The 17,033-nt window shown below is 67.7% G+C and overlaps 1 protein-coding gene across 4 annotated transcripts; it reads right to left on the reverse strand.

Annotated features, from left to right (window-relative positions):
* Positions 1-1,015: 1,015 nt before the first annotated feature.
* Positions 1,016-17,012, reverse strand: INTS1 (integrator complex subunit 1). Of its 4 annotated transcripts, none has more exons than XM_004617358.2 (47): positions 16,848-17,012; positions 16,249-16,536; positions 15,495-15,691; positions 15,217-15,354; positions 14,974-15,133; positions 14,790-14,895; positions 14,503-14,689; positions 14,271-14,416; positions 14,035-14,176; positions 13,546-13,722; positions 13,337-13,445; positions 13,117-13,237; positions 12,822-12,899; positions 12,489-12,646; positions 12,116-12,212; positions 11,130-11,221; positions 10,850-10,910; positions 10,423-10,620; positions 10,204-10,333; positions 9,944-10,123; positions 9,619-9,768; positions 8,853-9,029; positions 8,679-8,783; positions 8,436-8,603; positions 7,962-8,073; positions 7,457-7,618; positions 7,236-7,382; positions 7,046-7,144; positions 6,709-6,833; positions 6,161-6,415; positions 5,907-6,066; positions 5,692-5,832; positions 5,426-5,597; positions 5,216-5,342; positions 4,828-4,958; positions 4,644-4,731; positions 4,339-4,562; positions 4,150-4,273; positions 3,747-3,880; positions 3,474-3,666; positions 2,560-2,687; positions 2,378-2,490; positions 2,122-2,235; positions 1,796-1,866; positions 1,611-1,702; positions 1,427-1,536; positions 1,016-1,350 (listed from the first exon to the last, which is right to left on the reverse strand). In XM_004617358.2, the coding sequence occupies exons 1-47, from the start codon at positions 16,903-16,905 to the stop codon at positions 1,235-1,237; spliced, it is 6,561 nt and encodes a 2,186-aa protein (XP_004617415.2). In that variant the 5' UTR covers positions 16,906-17,012; the 3' UTR covers positions 1,016-1,234. The 4 variants fall into 4 exon arrangements, with proteins under 4 accessions (XP_004617415.2, XP_054991826.1, XP_054991827.1 ...); XM_055135851.1 differs by having other exon boundaries at positions 2,122-2,250; XM_055135852.1 differs by having other exon boundaries at positions 14,503-14,694; positions 14,789-14,895.
* Positions 17,013-17,033: the final 21 nt, after the last annotated feature.

A 17,033-nucleotide genomic window follows, 5' to 3' on the forward strand; every position in this document is an offset into this window, starting at 1 on the left:
GTAGGAAGGCCAGGTGTGAGGGCATGCACAGGATACCCAGGGGTCAGAGGAGGTCATCTGGGGGAGAGGTCCCATCCCTAGACACCCTGCTGCCCACAGGTGCCACATGTGACACTGACCAGGGTTGAGGGGTCTATGTCAAGGTCAGGCCCACCCTGTTCAGACTAGAATAAAACTAGGTTCTCAGAGCACCTCTCGGGCCCATCCCCACCCTGAGGCTGGCTGTGCTCGGGCCAGGCCTGGAGACGGAGCATCCTCGGGTGAGCAACTGCACGGAGAGGCCCCCTTGGGCACAGCTGGCCACAGGGTGGCCCCACACCCTCCGGCGTCAGGGCAAAGGTCTTGCCCTCAGGTCTTCTGGGCCCACAACACTCTCACTCCCTGCTCCCGCCCAGCAGACCCCAGTGTCGCCAAGGTCTCCTCTGCCTGGGGCTGTGCTAGCTGCTCCTGGCGCCACACTGTCCCGAGGCGGTCACCTGGGCTGGTGAGCTGCAAGCTGGGGAGGGGACTAAAGTGGCCGGGTGGGGGTAAACGGCCGGAGCGAAGGGCAAGGCCAAGGGCAGTGAGGGATGGAGGAGCCGTGGCAGCCCACTCTGAAGGCCAGCCTGTGCATGCCGGCAGCCTCGGAGACAGCCCAACAGAAAGGACCCCGCGTGCCTGGCCACTGTACCCCCTGCTGGCCCTGCTGGGTGGGTGCTGGGAAGCTGAGCCCAGCCCCAGCACAGGACATGAGAACAAGACTCGGGGGCCAATGCAAGCGGGTGACACCTGCCGGCCGCTGGCTGCCAGGACACCCCCCAGGTGCAGCCCAAGCCGAGCAAGGAAACAGGAAGGAAAAGGATCCGAGCTGCTGGCGGCTGGCAGGGCCTTCCAGACTTCCTGGGTCACCGACCCCAGCCCCAGTGGGAGAGACAAGAAACAGACGTCCCCCTAGGGGCTCCCGATGGCCCGTCGCCCCCATGCCCTTCGGGAGACTGGCAGAGGGCACCTCTCCACAAATCACACAGGCAGTGACTCTGAGTAGAGAATTTCATTGAGAAAGACCGGCCCCCCACCCCACGGCCTCCCCACTGTACCCCAACCCAGAGACAGGGTGGACGCCCCTGCCCGGTCATCAGGTGGCAGGTGCCTTCCTCTCCTCTTCCTGGGGAGGCCTCTGGGACAGAGCTGCTCAGGCTGGACGTAGAGACACAGTGACGCTCTGAAGGGTCAGCGGGCAGTCGGTTCAGTGGACTCACATCACGGCCTCCATGTGCAACACCCGCAGGGCCTCGGAGATCTGGGCGCTGGTGTCTACCTGGCCATACATGCCCACCAGGAAGGCCCGGTGCAGCAGCACAGCCGCGTGCTCTGCAGGGAGACAGACGGTGACCCCAGGGTCCCCAAGACGATGCAGAACTGAGGGGCCGGGGTGGGCCGGACTGACCTGGACACAGAAGCACGTACTCAGGCAGGCTCCGCAGGGCCGTCTGGGCCACCTCGAAGTCCCGGCTCCCCAGGCAGTACATGAACGTGGGCAGGAAGTCGGCGGCGATGCTGAAAAAGGCGAAGCTGGCGGCAGCACCTCCCCACGGGCTGTGGCGGGTCTGGCTGGCTGGGCTGCAGCTCACCTGGGGTTGCTCTGGATGGAGCGCAGCGCCAGGCTGAAGGCCAGGTGGCGGCAGGACTCCTCGGCCGAGCTCATCAGCCGCTGCAGGCAGGTCTGCGGAGGGTGAGCGCGTGCAAGTGGATGGTCAGCCCTAGACCGGTCTGGTCCCGCACAGAAGCCCCCGGGAGGCGGCTGGGGGTTCCTCACCGAGAAGAAGCCCAGGACCTCGGGTCTGCGCCGGGACATCTCGTCGATGTCCCCCAGCACCTCCAGCACATCTGAGGGTGGGGCGAGACGGGGGCGACCTCACTCTCACACAGGTGCTCACGGCAGCCTGGGGCCTCGGGTGCCTAGTCCCTGTCCAGGGCCCCAAGCTGCCTCTGCCGTGTCCCTCCCAGGGCATGGCAGCATGAGAGCCCTCAGGTCCCTCCCTGTCACCAGACCCCCATTGTGCGGCGTGGCCCAAGGCTCTGGGTCCCCTTGGGCAGACGGGGAGCTGGGCGCCAGCACGAGGCTCACCAGTGGCCACTTACCCTCGACGGTCTGGCCCCGGGACAGCCTCCTCATGTAGGGCGCCATCTCGGCAGCGGTGAGCGGGGTGAAGAGGGAGACGCTGACCAGGGGCAGGGAGCCGGGGGTGCTCTCGTCTGCAGGAGCAGCAGCTGGTGGCCGGGCAGACAGGCTCTGTCCCAGCCCTGCGCCCCCCCCACCCGCCCGCACACAGCAGCACCGGGGCGGTGCCGCAGCTGTTACGCTGACACAGGCCTGCAGCCCCGCGGCCCTGCTCACCTTCTCCCTCCTCATCCGTGCCGTGGCCAGCTCTGCCACCCTTGCTGGGGAGGCTGAGCCCCGCGAGGAGCGCCTTCAGCATGGCCAGGTCGCTGCCGTCGAAGGACAGGTCGCTAGGGAGACAGGGGCCCGGTCAGAGCCTCAGCACTGCCCACCCACCAGGCCACCGGGCTGGCACTCACTGCAGTGTGTCCAGATGCTTCTGCAGGAAGGAGACGGCGGCCGGGGCATTGCAGGCCATGTACATGTGCGTGAACTGCACGAATTTGCTGATGAAGGGTGCCAGCACTCTCGATGACTTCCGGTAGTTCTGCAGGAAGCAGCACCCCCAGCATGTCCCTCTGAAGCCCACCATGCTGCCTGCCCGGCCCCAGCCCAGCCCACACGGTCACTCTGCAGGCCCCCCCTCCGTAAAGCACATCGTCACAACAGATACTAAGTGCTGGAAGCCCTGAAGGGGGCCAAGGGCACATGGTCAGCAAAGGGTGCAAAGCAGCTGAGGGGCCTGCAGAGCCCCCACACATGGGGTGGGGCAGGTACCCCCCACAGACACAGGGTGGGATGGGCAAGCCCCCCACCACGGGGCGGGCAACCCCCCCACAGAGACACACACAAACACAGAGACACGCACGCACACGCGCTCGCGCGCGCACGCACACACACACACACACACACACACACAAGGTGGGCACCACCCCCCCCCACACACACACAGAGAAACACACTCGTGGGGCTGGAGCAGTAGCACAGCGGGTAGGGTGTTTGCCTTGCACGCGGCCAACCTGGGTTCAATTCCCAGGATCCCATATGGTCCCCCGACCACCGCCAGGAGTAATTCCTGAGTGCATGAGCCAGGTGTGACCCAAAAAGCAAAAAATAAATAAGAAACACATCTGCACGCGCATACACACACACGCACATACACACACGCACACACGCACGGGGTGGGATGAGCAAGCCCCCCCAACAGACACACATACAGAGACACAGACACACACATGGGGTGGGACGGGCAAACCCTCCCCCTCACACACAGACACACAGGTACAGGGTGGGATAGACAAGCCCAGCCCCCCCACAGGCTGGGCCCACGCACCACCAGCAGGCCGATGAAGGAGCGCAGGCAGTCCCACAGCGCCCCCTGGTGCTCACTCTGGAAGACCTGCGGCTGCAGCAGCTCCAGCAATCCCAGCACGTGCAGGAAGAAGCTGAGGTGTCCCTGCTGGCGCAGCTCCTGGAGGTTGAGGTGCGTGCGGCCGTGCAGGAGCGCGGCCATCATGGGCAAGTGCCTACAGGAGACACGAAGGGCTCACACCCGACACACGGGGGCTGGGCCCAGGACTGCCCGCTGCGGTGCCCTGCCCACTACCTGAGCAGCAGGATGGGGTGGGCGACGGCCAGCTTCCGGCAGGCCATGTTGGCATCAGCGACCCGGTTCTCGGATGCCCGCGAGTCGCCAGTGTCGGCCAGGAGGGTGATGAAGCGGTGGATCAGACTGTCCAGCTGCAGGCAGGTGGGGCAGGGGTCAGGCGGGAGGGCCTGCCCTGCCCAGGGGAGCCCCACACGTGCAGCCTCAGTCAGGGGCCCTCAGTGGGGGCTGCTCTGGGTCACAGCTGCTGGACCCCAGCAACCCCTGCCCCATGGGCACCAGGCAGGGGCCTGGCAGAGGGCTCCGCCCCAGCACAGCCCAGAGACAGGCCGGCTGCAGGGCACTGGGATGGAGCCGTGCGGGCAGTGCTGCGGGAACAGCCCCAGTCATCCCCCGGGCTTACCGTGCAGACGCTGCTGGCCGTGGCACCCTGGCCGCACAGTAGGACCTCGGGCGCGGGCAGGCGGAGCTCGGGCCGCTGCAGGTAGAGCTGCAGGAGCAGGTCTCGGCAGGGTCCCCCCGGCGTGCTGCGGGAGAGCGGGCGGTGGGGCCGGGCCAGGCTGCAGGGTGCCCCGGGCCAAGCCGCACTCACCTGTCTCCCTGTTGCTGGATGCGGCCAGTCAGGTGCGCAGCCACCTTCCTCACGCCCTCACTGTCCCCGCGGCAGCAGCTCAGCAGCAGGGGCAGCCGGGCCTGGAGGAGGCTGCACGTGGCGCCCACATCCTGGCCCCGGGCCTCTGCCTCCGCCAGCAGCAGGTCCACCAGGCCCAGCAGCTCTGAGCCATGCACCCGCAGCACCAGCTCCTCTCGCCGCTTCTGCAGCAACACGAGTGCGTCAGTCCCGGGCGGCCTGCCCAGCCCCAACCCCCGGCCCCCGCCACCAGGCCCCACACCTGCCTGAGGGGTGCGCTGGTCCCTTCCCTGCCAGATCCGAGGGACATGGATGCAGGCCCAGAGGAAGTCCAGAGAGGCAGAAGGGTCAAACCTGGGTGCGGGAGGGAGGCCCAGTGGGTCCCCAAGACTCTGGGGCTCACAGGCAGCACCCTCCCAGGCGTCCTGTCCTCAGCCCGTGGCACCTCACCTCTGCTCCCAGCTGCGGCCCAGCAGCACGCGGATGCACTGGTGCAGGGTGGCCCAGCTGGACTGATGTGTGAGCAGAGCCAGGAGGTAGGGGCGGAACGACGGCACCTGGGGCCCGGGGTGGCCTCCGCCCTGTGGGGGCAGGAGTCCATGGGGGGAGGTGCCATCGGCAGATCCTGGGGCCGTCCTGTGGCCCAGTACCACCACGAACCCCTGGAGATGGGCGCTGGCTGACAGGAACGGGGCCTCGGTCTCCCCAGCACCTCCCCCAGGTGCCAGCCCTTCCGGGTGCCCGGGCAATAAGGGCCCCAGGGAGCAGAGCTGGTCAGTGACGGTGGCAGTGAGTGGGGACAGGCCCAACGGGAAAGGCTGTCCACCCCAGTGCCCACCTTGGCCCGGGAGAAGAGCAGCCTCTGCTGTAGGTCAGGACAGCTGCCGACCACCTCAGGGTCCAGCATCTCCAGCCAGTCGACGAGCAGCCCTGCGCAAGGGCCCAAGCGCACGGGGGGCTCCGGGCTGGAGGAAGGTCGGGCGGGTTCAGCTGGGCCTGCAGCCCTGCCCACTGCCGCCTGCCCACGCACCTGCCCCGGGCGCCTCACCTGCCGTTGCCAGCCTCCAGCTCCCCAGGGCCCAGGGCCTCGGCATCCTGCAGCAGCAAGGAGCTCACCACTGCAACGGGCCTGGAGGCAGGGCCCGTGGCCGCAGAGGAGAACAAGGCGGCCAGCAGCTCCTCCAGGTGAGGCGACCTTACCTCCACCAGGCCTCGGAGCACTGCGGGGGACAGGCAGGTCACGCGTTCCCGCCCCAGCCAAGACGTGGGTGCCCGAAGGCCCTGGGGAACCCAGCCGGAGCCAGGGCGAGGTACCTTTGCTGAGGAGCTCTGGCTCGGCCGCACAGGGGGCCCCGGCCTTGAGAGTGGCGACGACAGCCCGCACGGTGGAGCCGACCACCTCCAGGTCCCCGCGGAATGTCAGGGCCTCCGCCAGCTGCAGGAAACCACTGCGTACTGAGGAGAGTGTGTGTGAGGCCCCCGGGTGCGCCCACCCGCACAGCAGCCTGAGGCAAGGGCCCTGGTCTCACCGTCGCTGATCCGGCGCCTGGCCGAGAACTGGGCGGCAAAGAGCTTGAGCTGGGCGAGCAGGGGGCCGCCCTCAGCCGCGGGGCCCTCCAGCCAGGGCAGCATCTGCGTCAGCACTTTGAGGAACAGCGCGGAGAAGCCGGCATCCTGGGGCACGCGGCGCTGTGGGGATAACCGCACACACACGTGTGCGTGTGAGGAGGGCACCTGGAGCCGGGCAGGGCCCCCCAGCGTCCGTCCACAGGCCCGCACCCACCTGGTACTGGCTAAGCAGCCGCAGCAGCGGGCAGGCCAGGAAGTGGGCGCGATGCATGGCCAGCACCAGGGCCCCGGCGTGCGGGGAGCTCAGCAGTGTGGCCAGGGCCTGCAGCAGGCGCAGCCCCACGCCCGGCCCCTCAGGGCCCCCCTGGCGGACTCGTGCCAGCTCCTGGCCCAGGGCCTGCTGCAGCGCCACGGCGAGGGGGCGGGCGCTGGCGCTTGGGCACCGAGGGCCGGGGCTCAGGGGGAAGACCTGGAGCGGAGGGCAGCGTCGGTGCCGGCCAGCTCCCGGAGGCCCTACCCGGCCGGGCTCAGGCGGCCAGAGGCTCAGCACGAGTGTCCCACGGGCAGGGCCCAGGGGCAGCTGCCCCCACCACTCCCCGGGAGCAGACACCCTCATGCAGGCTGCGGCCAGTGGAGAACAGAGCACACCTGCCACTCCCCTCACCACTGCGTGCTCTGGCCCCATGACCCAGCTCTCCTGACCCAGCAGCCCGGGTGCCGCCCAGCGGCTGGGAAGGGGCTGGGGCGACCCTCCCTGCATACCTGCAGCAGCATGCTGGCCAGGTCGTCCTCGGGGCCGAGCACCCGCACCTGTGCACTGGCACGGAGCTGACCTTGGCCTGCTGGCTGCTCGGGGCTGCTCTTGGGTTTGGGTGCCTCTGAGCTGTCTGATGGGGAGAGCAGGGGTCAGAGGGGCAGGGGAGCAGGGGTCAGATGAGTGGGGGAGGGCAGGGGCGGTGGGGGGTGGCGAGAGAGCAGGGGTCAGATGCGGGGTGAGACAGCAGGCATCAGATGGGCGGGGTGGGGGGTGAGACAGCAGGGGTCGGGGGGCAGGGGTCACACGAGGACTGCGGCCCAGGCCTCTCCCCAAGTTAGTTACCTCGCCGGGGTGGCAGGGCGGCTGTGAGCAGGGAGTGGAAGGTCTGGCCCCCTGTGGCCCCTCTCTCGTGCTGCACCTCCACCAGGTGGGCCATGTAGTCTGCAAGACAGTGGGCGCCTCGCCTGCGTGCCCGCCTGTCCCGGCACCCCAGGGGCTGAGGCAGTGGGCAGTGGGGTGGGGCTGAGCTCACTCTTGTCCATGATGTTCTGCTCCAGGGTCTGGGGGTCGTGGGCCACCGCCTGGTCCAGGTGCTGCAGGAGCTTGCTCATGCTGGACACGGGGATGCCGAAGGACTGCACGAACAGCAGCAGCTGCTGCGGCTCCAGGTCCTGCAGGGCTGCGGGGGCATGAGCTGGGCCCCACCCCTCCAGGCCCCCACACCCCCGGCCGCCCTACTGGCCGCCCACCTACCAGCGTCCACCAGCCGCGGCACCTCTGAGCGGATCATGCGCAGTTTCAGCCAGTCGGGCAGCAGCAGCGCCTCCTCCGATGTGTCCACCAGGAAGGCCGTGGGCAATGGCTTCTTCTCCGGGAACCAGATGTCCAGCAGGGCCTGGAACTCGCTGTCACCAGCTTTACGAAAGACCAGGGGAGAGGAAGGGGTGACCCCAGGACCTCACAGCACAGGGACGCAAGGTCAGATGACCAGGGTTGGCTGGACGTGGAGACCCAGGCACCAGGACTGCCTGACCCAGAGTTCCCACGCCGCTCTGGGAAGGAGCCCAGCAGCCCGTCCCCCATCCCCTGCCATGGCCACATTCCCAGCTGCGCCCAGGCCCCGAGGCCACCTGTCCCCGGTCAGGCACCCCCCACGGAACCTCCACACGGAAGCCAAGAGCCTCTGGTGAGGCGGTGAGTGGGGAGCAGACAGCTGGTCCCTGCACAGAGGGACTCTTGGGAGCTTCCCAGGACTCACCCCGTGGCGGCCCCAGTGTCAGCAGGATGACCATGGCGTGCACCACCAAGATGTGCATGGTGGCTGTCTCTCCGCTAGGCCAGCGCAGAAATACCTGGTCCTGGGACTCAGACTGCAGGGGAGAGGGGTGAGGGTGGGCGGGGCCTCGGGTGGCAGGGGAGAGGGGTGAGGGTGGGAAGGGCCTCGCTTGGCAGGAGAGAGGGGTGAGGGTGGGTGGGGCCTCGGGTGGCAGGGGAGAGGGGTGAGGGTGGGTGGGGCCTCGGGTGGCAGGGGAGAGGGGTGAGGGTGGGTGGGGCCTCGGGTGGCAGGGGAGAGGGGTGAGGGTGGGTGGGGCCTTGGGTGGCAGGGGCGGGGCCTTGGGTGGCAGGGAAGAGGGGTGAGGGTGGGCAAGGCCTCGGGTGGCAGGGGAGAGGGGTGAGGGTAGGCGGGGCTTCGGGTGGCAGGGGAGAGGGGTGAGGGTGGGTGGGGGCTCACCCAGCTGTAGACCTCCTCTCCCTCCTTGCTCTGGCGCATGCGCTGGACGTAGCGGGAGAAGATGGACAGCAGTGCGGCCAACACGGCGTCGGACGCAGCGCTGCAGGGGCGCTTGGCGAAGAGGTGAGACATGATGGTAGAGCGCTCCACGATGAGCCGGGCCACGTCCTGCAGCAGAACCAACGTTCAGCGGGCGACACCAGGCAGGGGCCGGGGCGAGAGCGGTGGCGCCTGCAGCCTCACCAGCGCAAGGTCGCTGTGCTGGCTCTGCTCCTCGGTGGGCGTGTGCTGGGACAGGTACACCAGGTACGCACTGATGGTCTGCGGGTCCGTCTCCATGTGGATGGCCTGCAGGGGGCCGGGTGAGCGCTCAGCGGGCACTGGGCAACCCCCCACCCCCCCGCCGCCCCCGGTCACCTGCTGCAGGGCCAGGGCCGTGCTGGACTTCACGCTGGAGAACAGGGGCAGCAGGGGCAGCGCCCGCAGCAGCCACTGGTAGCCCTGCAGCGCGTCCACGGGGCCTGCCTCCTCCTGCGGCGGCTCCTTCTCCTCCCCACCCCGCAGGTTGCCCTCTGACAGCACCAGGGACAGGCCCTGCGGACAAGGACTCATGTCACACCGCCAGCCGGGCCATGGCCAGTGCAGGCTCCCAGGGGACCTCTGGCTCCCCACTCCCACCCACGCACTCACAAATGCACACACCCACGTACACATTCACACTCATTCACAAATATACACACACAAACTCCACATACACACACTCATAGACACTCATACACTAACTCCACACCCACCTACACTCACATGAGCTCCCGTCGTACACACACACATGAACACTTATACATGCAAACACAAATTCACACACACTGTGCACATAATCATACACTCACATACCTGCATTCGTACATGCCACCTCAAACTCACACACTCACAATGCACACACCTGTACATAAACTCATACACTCACACAACTTCAATCACGTCCACACATAATCCACACGCACGCACGCACACACTCTGGCACACACACACTCATAGATAAACTGACATACAACCTCACACTCTGCATGCTCACATACACTCGCAGACACACCGAACACTGGCGCACACACGCTCCAGGGAGTGTAGGGAGAAAGGCCAGGCACGAGCCCTCGTGAGGGGGCGGGAACGGCCATGGCCTCACCTTCATGGCCAGCACGCGGGAGGCGACCTGGGAGGAGCCCAGGCGCCGCAGGAAGTAGTCCAGCACCTCGCATGTGGTCTGCTCGTCGGCCTTCGGGCCCAGGAGCAGGTCCTGCAGGCGGCCCAGGAGCTGCTGCTGCTTCTGCTGCCTCTGTGGGACGGGAGGCGTCGGGAGGTGTTGACGGGCTGCAGAGGCTCTGGGGGCTGTGGAGGCTGGGGGCAGAGGCTGCAGAGGCTGGGGCTGAGGCTGCAGAGGCTGGGGGCTGCAGAGGCAGAGGCTGGGGCTGCGGAGGCTGGGGTGGGCCCGGGGCGGGCAGCACTCCCACCTGCCGCTTCTTAGCTCTGCGCTCCTTGCTCTCGCCCTCCTCCTCCTCCTCCCCTGAGGCGGTGGCATCAGCGGCGTCGTGCAGCAGGAACTCGCAGAGGCACTGCACAGGGAGCACGTCCAGCGAGCCCTCGCTGGACTGCACCAGGTCGGCCAGCCAGGGCATGGACTGCGAGGACGCCTGGAGGACAGATGTGTTCAGACCAGGGGCTCCGGCCCAGCCCAGGCCACCTCGGGAGGCGCCGGGGCTCCGGTACTCGCCTGCCGCTGGATGATGTTGAGCAGGAAATCCGGATTCCGGCTGCGACACAGCAGGTGGCCCAGGCGCAGGGACTGGTTCAGGCCCTTCACCTGGTCCAGGACGTGCAGGGGGGGTCTCCGGGGGGGCCCTCTGGAAGGCCAGGGAAGGTGTGTAAGGAAGCGAGAAAGCCAGCCCCACCCCCCCTGTCCCTCCCCCCCGCCAGCAGGGCCTGGGCGCACTGGGGGTCCAGGCTGGTCAGCTGGGACAGCAGCAGGCTGCTGCTCTCTGTGATGGTCTGCTTGGTGGAGGCGGCAGCCAGGTGGCCCTCAAAGGCCAGGATCTCCTGCTTCTCTCGCTGGGAGACCTGGAGCTCCCGGCTGAGCATCTCGGCACGCGTCTCCTCATCCGTCAGGGTGCACGGCGGGTAGGAGTAATTGCTGGGGGCAGAGACAGGTCAGCACCAGCCACCTGCCCACCCACACCCCAGTCCTTCCCCGAAAGCCACGAGCCGAGTCTGTCCTGTCCCCATACAGCTGTGCTGCAGGGTTCCCCCTACCGGTCTCTGAGCTCCTCCCCTCATTCTTACAGGAAAGGCCCCTTCAGGGTCCTCATGTCTCCCCCCACCCCCAGTCCAGGAAGCTAGTGGCAGGGGGTGGGGCAGCCTACTTGGTCATCACCATCTCCATGAGCATCTTCAGCGTGGGGTACTCCTCCCAGGCAGCCAGGCCTAGGAATGGGGCAGGGTGGCAGGTGGGGAGCAGTCCCCACAGGCCGGCCCCCACTGCAGGCCACCCTCCCTCCCCCCATAGGCGCCCTCCCCCCACTGACCCCCACAGGCCACCCTCCCTCCCCCGCAGCCCCCCCTGCAGGCCACCCTTCTTTCCCCCGCAGGCAGCCCACCCTCCCCAGGCCCCCTCCTGGCCCCCCAGCCCCTTGAGACACAAACCGATGTTCTCGGGGTTGAAGGCAGCGACTACGAGCAGCAGAGGCCAGGCTTTCCAATAGAGGGTGGAGATGGCCAGGTTGGGGGGCTGGTAGCTGGAACATGGGGCCGCAGGTCAGGGAAGGGCACAGTGCCCCAGGGTACACAAACCACATGAGGCCCAGACCCTCCAGCCCAGCTGCCAGCACTGCAGCGAGCTCACTCCCGACGGCGTGACACAGAGAGCGCTTAGCACCTGCCACATTCAGGGTGGCACCGTGAAGGGACCTTGCACGTGGGGGTTCCTGGGCTCAAACCAGAACCAGTGGGAAACGGCAGAGATGCGCACCCCCCCCCCCCCCCCGTGTGCTGGCATGGCGAGGCCAGGGGCCCCGGCACGGGGACGGCAGCAGGCCTCACTGAGGAGCCTCACTGGGCCTGTCACCTGGGTCCCTGCCCAGAACGCAACGAGCCACCCAGCCCCCCTCAGAATGCAGCCCCCCCCCCCGGGGCAGAGGGGCGGGAAGAACAGGGAGATTCAGAGCAGCAGCAGAACCGGAGCGAGAGTCCATGGGAGGGACCCAGCAGGCGCATCTCGAAGACACAGGAGGGAGGGGCGCGGCCGGGGACAGGGACGCTGGGACAGCTGCTGCCCACACACGGGTCGCTCCAGACACAAACACACACTCCAGAGGAACTGAGAGCCCCCGCCGGCTAGCACGAAAGCACGAGAGGCCCCGAACTGTGGGTCCAGGGGCAGGAGCGCAGAGGGGCCAGCCACGACTCCTGACCCGAGGGTCCCACAATCCAAAGGCAGAGACACAAACCAGCTGGCTAGGAATGGGCTCGCCATTTCCCCGGGACTGAGGGTGCGGGAGGGACAGGTGCAGGAAGGCCTGGGAAGTCGCCTCTCCAGACGCTGAGCGCCAGCCCGACGGGCCCAGGCTGCAGCCATCCTCCGTACGGGACGCCTGAGAGACACGAGGGAGGGTGTGGCGCAGGGTGCTCACCCGGGGGGCAGCTGGATGTTCTCCGGGTGGTGGTACGTGCAGAGATTGAGCACGGCGTCGATCAGCTGCACCCGCTCCACCTTCAGCACCTCCACGTCTAGGGCACCAAGGGCAGCAGCTGAGCACAGCCAGGGCCCAGGGCCACAGGGGCAGCACCCACACAAGATGTGCCCCCCGAGCAGACGGCCAGGACAAGCAGGGCAGCGAGGCCCGGCAGGATGAGGCAAGGAGGCAGGGCTGTGCGCGAGGTCACCCATTCATCGGGAACACAGCCAAGGCCTACACTGAGGGTGGGGCCCCCACACCGACCCCCAGTGAGCTCACCAGGTCCAGTGCAGACCCACCCGACCCCTGGGACAGAGGCAGGACCCACCATCTGCCTGCACGGCAGCTGCGCGTTTCACCAGGTGGTCAGCCAGCTCCATGGCGTCGGCTGGCCCGAGCGGCAGCTCCCGGGACAGCCCAATGACCAGGATCCGCATGAGCGTGTCCTCCAGGATGGGCACCTCGGAGCAGAGGCGGAGGAAGAAGCTGGGGACAGCAGGAGAGGTGGGCTCAGAGGGCGGCCGGACACTCGTTCCAGATGCTCAGAGTCAGCCAAAGGCCCAGCCGGGGCAGCAGACAAACCGCCCTCCGCACCACCACAGGGTAGGGCTGGGGGAGCGGGAGCTGGGCCCGGGGCAGGAGCAGCAGGCAGCGCGCTCACTTGCGGTCACTCTCGGGCGGCCAGTTATCCCACTTGTAGTAGGTCTCGGGCTGCTCCGTGAACAGCACCTTGTGCAGGCTGGAGGCAGGGAAGGCAGACACAAGGAAGTGAGTCTGGGACCCCTGAGCCCACCACCCACCTCCCTGCCCAGCAGTGCACATAGTCCTTAGAGGCCAGGGCGTGAGTCAAGAGACCCCGGAGCCCACCCCCGCCCCGAGTCCACTGGTGCACGTAGTCCTTGGAGGCCAGGGCATGAGCCAGGGACCCCCGAGCCCACCCCCCGCCCCCCACGCACCAGTGCACGTAGTCCTTGGAGGCCAGCTTGCTGATGGAGGGCACCACTGTGTGCAGCCACCACACGGCGTCCCGCTGGATGGCAGCGATCTGAGTCTGGAAGGCCCGCAGCACCTCCAGGTCTGGGGACAGATAGGAGAGGGCCATGTCACCCGCCGGTGCCCGTGGCGCTCAGGGAGGGCCGGCCGGAAGAGCCCCCCACGACCAGGCCCAGGCCTTACTCTTCTTCTCGCCCTTGTCCCAGGCGGCGCCGGCCTCCTTCACCTGCACCGTGATGCCGAGCATCATGGCCACAGCCAGCACGTCGGTGATGTGCACCACGAACCGCTCCTGCGGGCAGAGCAAGGGCTGGAGGCCACGACGGCACAGGGGCGAGCAGCCGGAGCCACGGGTCCCCCAGGCCGCCCCGAGCCGGGCGTCGGCGGCCCACCTTGAACTCCATGTCCAGGTACTGGGGCTCCCTGCGCTCCTGCATGAGCCCCAGGCAGAAGGCCTGGAAGTTGACCTCGTGCTTGGTCTGCTTGATGATCTCCCGCAGCAGGGCCCGGGCCGCCCGCAGGTAGTCGTCCTTGTTGGTCAGCAGGTCTTGGAACACCATGGCCAGGAACTGGGGAGACATGACCAGGGTGAACCTGGGCTCTGACCACACACACGAACCACGGTGGACACACCAGGACGTGCGACCTGGCCAGCACAGTGGGGTCACGCACATTCCCATGGGAGCAAGGAGCAGGGCCCCTCAGCGACCTCCCAAACTCAGACCAGACCCTGGTTGCTGAAGGGAGCCCGGCGCCTCCCCTGCAGCCAAGCCACCTGCTCTGACAAGCCCCACGCCCACCGACGACTGCCGAGTGTGTCCTGAGAGAAAAGGGGCCCGGGGCGCCCACTGGAGCTCGCAGACCCCCATGACCCCACCCACCTTCGGGGCCAGCTCAGAGCTGTGCTGCAGCACGGTGTGGAGGATCTGCATGTTGTTGGGGTTCCGGGCGTTGGAGAGCTCGTTGAAGATCACGAACTTGACGGTGGTGCCCAGGTTGTCCCTGTGTGCGTTCAGCAGCTCCCTGCAGAGCACGGAGCACGGGGGGCGGGAGAAGGGGGCTGGAGGGTGGCGGCCCCAGACACACCCCCGGGCCCCGAACAGGCACGCGTGCCCACCTGATGCACAGCATGTAGTGGTTGAGTAGGACCTTGGGCTTGAGGCGGATCTTGACAAGGTGTGAGATAACATCCGTGTCCTCAGGACCATGTGTGTCGCAGTTCATACAGACAGACATCAGCAAGTCCTGGGCGGGCCTGGTCAGCTGCGGGCAGGGGCCCGTGTCAGAAACCCAGGAGGGCGAGGGGACGGTCTCGGGAGCTAGGGATGGAGAGGGCGGCCCCCACGCACCTTGGGGTTCTGCAGCCACATCTCCAGCTTCTGCACAGTCACCAGCCGCACCTCCTTGTAGCCGCAGGTGGCGGTCAGCAGGCGCAGGAGGTTGCGGGACACGCTGTCAATGGGCTGGCGCCGGTTGAGCTGGTCCCGGAGCACGTCCAGGACGTACTCCTCCACACTCTCTGTGAGCTCCTCATACCTAGGCCAGCGGGGGGGAAAGGGGAGGCCGGCGGGAGGGCGGGCGGGAGGCCAGGCCCCACCTCGCCCCGCCCGCCACACGCCCAAGCACACACACCTACCTGGGCATGAGCTGGCCCTCCTGCGCCGGGCTGAGCTTCTCCTCGGCGATCAGCAGCTCCGTCTGGCTGTCCTCCTCCTCAGTGAGCGACGGGTGAGGGCTGTTCCCTGCAGAGCCGCCCTCTGAGCTGCAGCTGCTCGGGGGCTCCGAGGGACCCCCACCCCACCCGCCGACACCCAGCTCACCCGCACTGAGGTCGCCCCCGCTGCGCCCCACCTCCCCCTGGAGCAGCACACTCTTGGGGGGCATCTTGGTGTTGAAGGCCGTCTGGATGTTGTCCACGAAGGCCCTGCAGTGGGGGCTGTCCACCCAGATGCGCTCCCCCAGGGAGTCCTCAATGTACACCTGTGGGCGTGTCCATGTGGTCACCCTGTGCTCCGAAGTGGCCTCTACTCCAGGGCTCGGTCACCCCCAGGACCTGGCCTCACCTTGACGAAGATCTCGGGCCAGTTCTCATCCTCCTCATAAGCAGCCATGAGGAGGGTGCAGGCCAGTACGGACACCAGGCTGTTCCCCTTGGCCTTGAAGCTGATGGACGCATCTCGCCGCAGAAGGCTGCATAGAGCCTACAGAACACGGTAGCTGTGAGCCCCGCTGGCCACCAGGGCACGGGGTCCCCCACCCAGGAAAAGGGATCCCCGCTCAGGACAGAGGCTGCCGGCCTCCAACAGAGGTCACGCAGGGCGGAGGGGACAGCAGCACTCGCCTCGATGACACCCTCGGTGGCAAAGATGTTGGGCTTGATCTTGGCCAGGTACATGAGGCTCAGGTACAGGGCGCCGTCAGGCTTGGCCCGCGAGCCCTTCAGCTGCTTCACGGCCCCGCAGAGCACACCCTCAATCCGGTCGTCGTTGCCTTCCAGCTCAGCAGCCTCAATCTCCTCCAGCAGCATGGTGGGCGGGACTGGTGGGGAAACCAGGACCCTCAGGAATCGACCTGGGGGCCCCAAAGCCCAAGGCAGCCACCAGGGTCCTTCCTGGGTGACAGCACATCCCTATCTCTGCGGCCATGACCCATTCATTCTGTTCACAACAAAAGCCCGAGAAGGAGGGAAGGAGGACACAGGGAAGGAGGACACAGGCGCTGAGATGGCTGCAGGGCCCACACAGCCTCTGCTGTCTGGGACCTTTCCTGCTGCTCACTTGGACCCGGGTGCCTTTCCTCCCAAGAAGCGACCAGCATGGGGTGGAGGGGTAGGGGGGGGCCTTGGGCCCTGGGGCTGCAGCAGGACCCTAAGTGGGCCCGGGAGCTCAGAGCCAGTTGCTTCCCCTGCCCAGGCTCCCAGTGGGGTGACAGGAGCCCCAGAGCAGCAGCTGCCAACAGAGCCCAACACTCGGCAAACACGACAGACTCAGGGTGCCCAGCACGGAGGCCGCAGGACCCCAGGGCGTCCCACCCCAGGTCGGGTGCACAGCAGCTCCAACTCCGCAGGAAGGCAGGCGAGGCGCGCAGCCCCTTACCTTCAATGGGGACCACCGAGGGCTCCTTGATGGACGGAGAGATGGCTCGCTTCTCGGCCACCGCCGCCTCCGCCAGCCGGCCCAGAGCACTCAGCGGGGGCGTGGAGGAGAGCTTGGGGCGCTTGGTGAGGCCCGTGAGCGCCGAGGCGCCGGCCAGGGCGGCCGCATCGCGCTTGCGCTCGGAGGGGAGGCCGGTGGGTGCCGGCTTCAACAGGGCCGCGGCCACCTTGGACTCGCCCGCCTGGCCCTTGGAGCCCAGAGCGATGAAGTCCCCAGGCGGCGGGTGCCCTGTGGGAACAGACATCAGTTCGTGCTGGGCACTAGGCGGAGGGTCAGCCAGCACCTCCGGCCACACTGCCAGGGAGGGGCTCGCTGGGAAGGGGCTGGGAAAGGGGCAGCGCGGGCTCGGGGAAGCAGGGGCCTGGTGCTGAGCAAGTGACCTCCTGATGCTCCCGGCACCCTGGTAGGTGTCCCCTGGCAGCCTGGAGTGGGTGTCCGCCCCCTCCCCGCACCCCGGGCGTGTGTCCGGCCCCCCGGCAGGTATCCCCCCGCGAGCAGGTGCCCCCGGCCCTGAGCGATGTCCCCCGCGGGCAGCACACCGGAAGGCTTGGCCGCGGCGCTGGGCCGCCGCACTGTGGCGGGCTTGGCGCGGTTCATCGTGGGGGCAGCAGCTTCCGGGCAGCAGCGCTTGGGGACGCGCGCCCCCAAAACCCGCTCACCAGACGCCCATCCAGCCCGCGCCGCGCCGCCTAGAAGCCGCCCGGAAGCGGAAGCCGCGGGCCTGG

The sequence above is a fragment of the Sorex araneus genome, chromosome 4 (genome assembly GCF_027595985.1).
Source record: "Sorex araneus isolate mSorAra2 chromosome 4, mSorAra2.pri, whole genome shotgun sequence".
Classification (NCBI taxonomy): domain Eukaryota; kingdom Metazoa; phylum Chordata; class Mammalia; order Eulipotyphla; family Soricidae; genus Sorex; species Sorex araneus.

What these genes read in the sequence shown, in the direction of transcription:
- INTS1 (XM_055135850.1), bottom strand. Translation starts at nt 16,905, where the DNA reads ATGAACCGCGCCAAGCCCGCCACAGTGCGGCGGCCCAGCGCCGCGGCC. An exon ending in GCCAGAGCTCCTCAGCAAAG is followed by an intron (nt 5,598 to 5,691) that starts GTACCTCGCCCT and finishes TGTCCCCCGCAG; the next exon opens with TGCTCCGAGGCCTGGTGGAG. An exon ending in CCTTCATCGGCCTGCTGGTG is followed by an intron (nt 2,688 to 3,473) that starts GTGCGTGGGCCC and finishes TGCTTCCTGCAG; the next exon opens with AACTACCGGAAGTCATCGAG.